General features: G+C 33.4%; 1 protein-coding gene across 1 annotated transcript in view; it reads right to left on the bottom strand.

Moving 5' to 3' along the window:
• Window positions 1-2,769, bottom strand: part of LOC110319184 (olfactory receptor 998-like) — an 8,141-nt gene extending 5,372 nt beyond the window's left edge. The window contains exon 1 of the mRNA XM_021194643.1: window positions 2,341-2,769. Within this exon, the coding sequence (XP_021050302.1) occupies window positions 2,341-2,769 (429 nt within the window). The remainder of the gene's footprint in view (window positions 1-2,340) is intronic.
• Between the last annotated feature and the right edge of the window lie 916 nt (window positions 2,770-3,685).

Here is a 3,685-nt window from a genome sequence, read left to right as displayed (position 1 = left end):
CAGGGCCAAGTAGTGGGAGTGGGTGGGTAGGGGAGCAGGGGCGGGGGCGGGGTATAGGGAACTTTCAGGATAGCATTTGAAATGTAAATAAAGAAAATAATAATAAATAAAAAAAGGAAAGTAATTTCTTTCTTCATTCTGAAGTTAGAACATTGACACAATTTATACTTTGTCACTTTCAATGGGATTCTAATATTGTCTGACCTTTCTTCTAGTGATTTGTTGCTCACTTAGGTGGGAGGATGCTCAGACACTCAGAGTGTCCAATACAGGGTAATACAACTCTCCCTGGTGTACTTATTTTCATAATGTCACCTAGATAGGAACCGAAGAGAAGATAGTCACATGAAAAGTGCATATCAGTGCCAAGCATCATTTGCTTACTTCCAAGTGAGAAAGTTTTAAATAAAAATAAATAAATAGCATCAACTATTTGATTCCTAAAGAATATCACATCACAAAAGGCTAAGTAGGCAAGAATACTTCCAGGTAGAGAATCATCTAAAAAACAAAAACAAAAACAAAAACAAAAACAAAACAAAACAAAAAACAGTGAAATTTGCTGAACTGGAGGTAAAGGTAAAGATGAGAAACATGAGGTAAAACCAGAGCTGGAAATTAGAAACTGCTCATGACTGAAGGCTCCATAAGAGAGAAGACCCTGTGAAGTCAGATGACATGAATTGTATGTACTATGTTAGTTCATCCCATTAGGAAGAGAGGGTATATAATTCTTTTATCTCACCTAGTATTTCATCGGTAGCTTACTTATAACTTCTATGAATATGTTTCTAAAATAAAATGTCTCCATAAAGCTATGTTAACATCAGACCAAATAATACTAGAGTAAATAAACTGACCAAGGATAGAGGAGACAAACCTATGATATGGACAAATGGACCAACTTATCAAGAACACTTAATAATTCTAAAATAAAGTGTCTTAAAACAAAACTTCAAAATAGTGGGAAGCTGAATAACTGATGGGGCAGAAAATATAAACAGTCTTTCAAGTGGAGTTGGCAATATCAACATTCTTCTTCTAATAATCATAAAACAATTATTAAAACAGTCCTTAAGTCACTAATTTATTGAAGAAAGCAGCTCCTTAGATAAATGCATCTTCTACCAAGCCTAAGACCTGAGTTAAATCTCTAGAACGAACATTTTGGAAGGTGAAAACCAACTCTGAACACATGCATGCCCCAATAAATGAATAAATAGATAAATAGATAAATAGGTAAATGCTGAAATTTTAAATTGAGAATGATATTATATACATACACGTTTTCTTTCAAATCAAGTTCATGTTGCTTTAGTTTCATGAAATTTTTAGTCTTTATGACTAATAGCATGGTGGTGCACGCCTTTAATCCCAGCACTCGGGAGGCAGAGGCAGGCGGATTTCTGAGTTTGAGGACAGCCTGGTCTACAAAAAGAGTTCCAGGACAGCCAGGGCTATACAGTGAAACCCTGTCTCAAAAAAACCAAAAAAAAGAAAAAAAAAGTATTGACACAATTAATATTATGTAGATATTTACTTTTATCTCCAAGCATATTTTTCCTATTATACAAATATGTTATTCAATAAGTATGTTATGTTATTAAATGTATGTATATATTCATACATTTTATATATATATTCTCAGCCCACCTTCATGTAATTTTTCAACACTGATTGTGTCAGAAAGACAGACAGGCAATAAAAGATACTGAAAATTCTTCATTTTCTTCACATAATCTATTAATTGGAAGAACCTCTATATGTCTTTTTAAAGCATATATTTGGCACTGACACCTAAGCCATAGCATAATAGAGTTTGGCCTTACCAATCTCTTGAAAATGTTTCCTTTGTACTTTTCTTCTGAATGAATTTTTCACTTCCTTGTTCCTTAAGCTATAGATCAGGGGGTTCAGCATGGGAATCATGACAGTATAAAATAGAGAAATAACTTTATTTGTATTCAGTGAAGAATCTCTACTAGGTTGAACATAGATGAAGAACAAAGTTCCATACAGGATGGAGACAGCTGCCAAGTGAGAGGAACAAGTAGAGAAGGCTTTCATTCTCCAATCAGTGGTCTCGATCTTCAAGATGGCCATCAAAATAGAGATGTAGGAGACTGTGATGATCAGAACATTAACCACTCCTATTGTTCCATCCAAGGCAAAAAGCACTATCTTGTTGATGGAGGAGTCAGCACATGCTAAGGCAAGCATTGGGGAAATATCACAGAAGAAATGGTTGATAGTATTGGGACCACAAAATTGTAAGCAAAAGGTCAAGGTTGTATGACTTGGGATGTTTATAGCCTCCAGAAGATAAGGTCCAATGATAAACTGTGCACAGACCCTCTTGGACATTATTAGAGTATACAGTAAGGACTTGCAAATGGCTGTATCCCGATCATATGCCATGGCAGCTAGGAGGAAACATTCAGTTCCCACAAAAAGACCAGCAAACCATGACTGTATAGCACAACCCACAAAGGAGATGGCTTTTTTCTCTGTAAAGATATCATACAGCATCCTAGGAGCTATGGAAGAAGAGGAACACATATCTACAAAAGACAAATGGCTAAGAAAAAAGTACATAGGTGTATGCAGTCTGGGATCCGCCCATATTAGAGTGACCATACCCAAGTTGCCCCCCATTGTCACAAGATAAACAAAGAGGAGCATGTTGAAAAGTACAATCTTCTGATAGAGATGATTTGTGAGGCCCAGAAATAGAAACTCACTCACTGGGGTCTCATTCTTTCCTTCCATTGTCAGATCGGTTCTGTTATGAGACAAAGTGTGTTCTTTATTACAAACTATCACCAACAATTACAAATGTTTTAATTCAGTGACAAGTTGCCTTCAGCGAGTTTTCTTTTTTAAGAGAGTAGGACAATATTCTTGTATTTGACAATATTTCTAAATTCTGTTTCTGGTTCATTCTACAAATACTCTGTATAATCTTTGGCAACTTAGCCTTTATATGCTTAGGTTCTGTATCTCTAAGAATTGTCCAAGCATATGATCTAAATTCCATCACATTAATTACACTACTGGATTTGAGATGTGTTTTGAGATGAACTTGTTCACATTCATAAAGGTCTTTCTTTAAAAAGAAATATATATATATATATATATATATATATATATATATATATGCCATGGGATAGATATTATTTAAAAGGGAACATGAAACATTACTAATCTTAGATGCAAAGTAGAGAAGAAATGAAAGGGAATATATATAACAAAACAATATGTTAAACATGAGAGCTTCATCCTGAGATTAAGAGATCTGACATTCAATATTATAGTATAAATTAATTTTTACTGAATACAAACAATATATTTCATATATTTTATATAAACTCTTATCTTTCCTGATAAACTATAGTGATAACACATATAAAATAATAACTGTAAATTATAAGTATTCAAGAGATTATTTATAAGTAATTCAGTTAAGAAAGTCTAAGGCATTTCAGATTTATAGAATATGATTACATAGTATGATTTACATTAAAAATTATTTATGAGAATCAATTATGCCCCTTCTTGAATAAAGAAAAATGTAGCAGTATATTATCCCCAATATTCTAGCTTACTATAGAATTTTAAATACTTGATAGTGACATACACTATTTGTGAATTTCTTATATTACGGCTATGTGCATAATACTTAGTG

This window comes from Mus pahari, chromosome 3 (assembly GCF_900095145.1).
Source record: "Mus pahari chromosome 3, PAHARI_EIJ_v1.1, whole genome shotgun sequence".
Taxonomy (NCBI): Eukaryota; Metazoa; Chordata; class Mammalia; order Rodentia; family Muridae; genus Mus; species Mus pahari.
The sequence above is the reverse complement of the archived record's forward strand: the minus strand, read 5'-3'. Positions and strand labels throughout refer to the sequence as shown.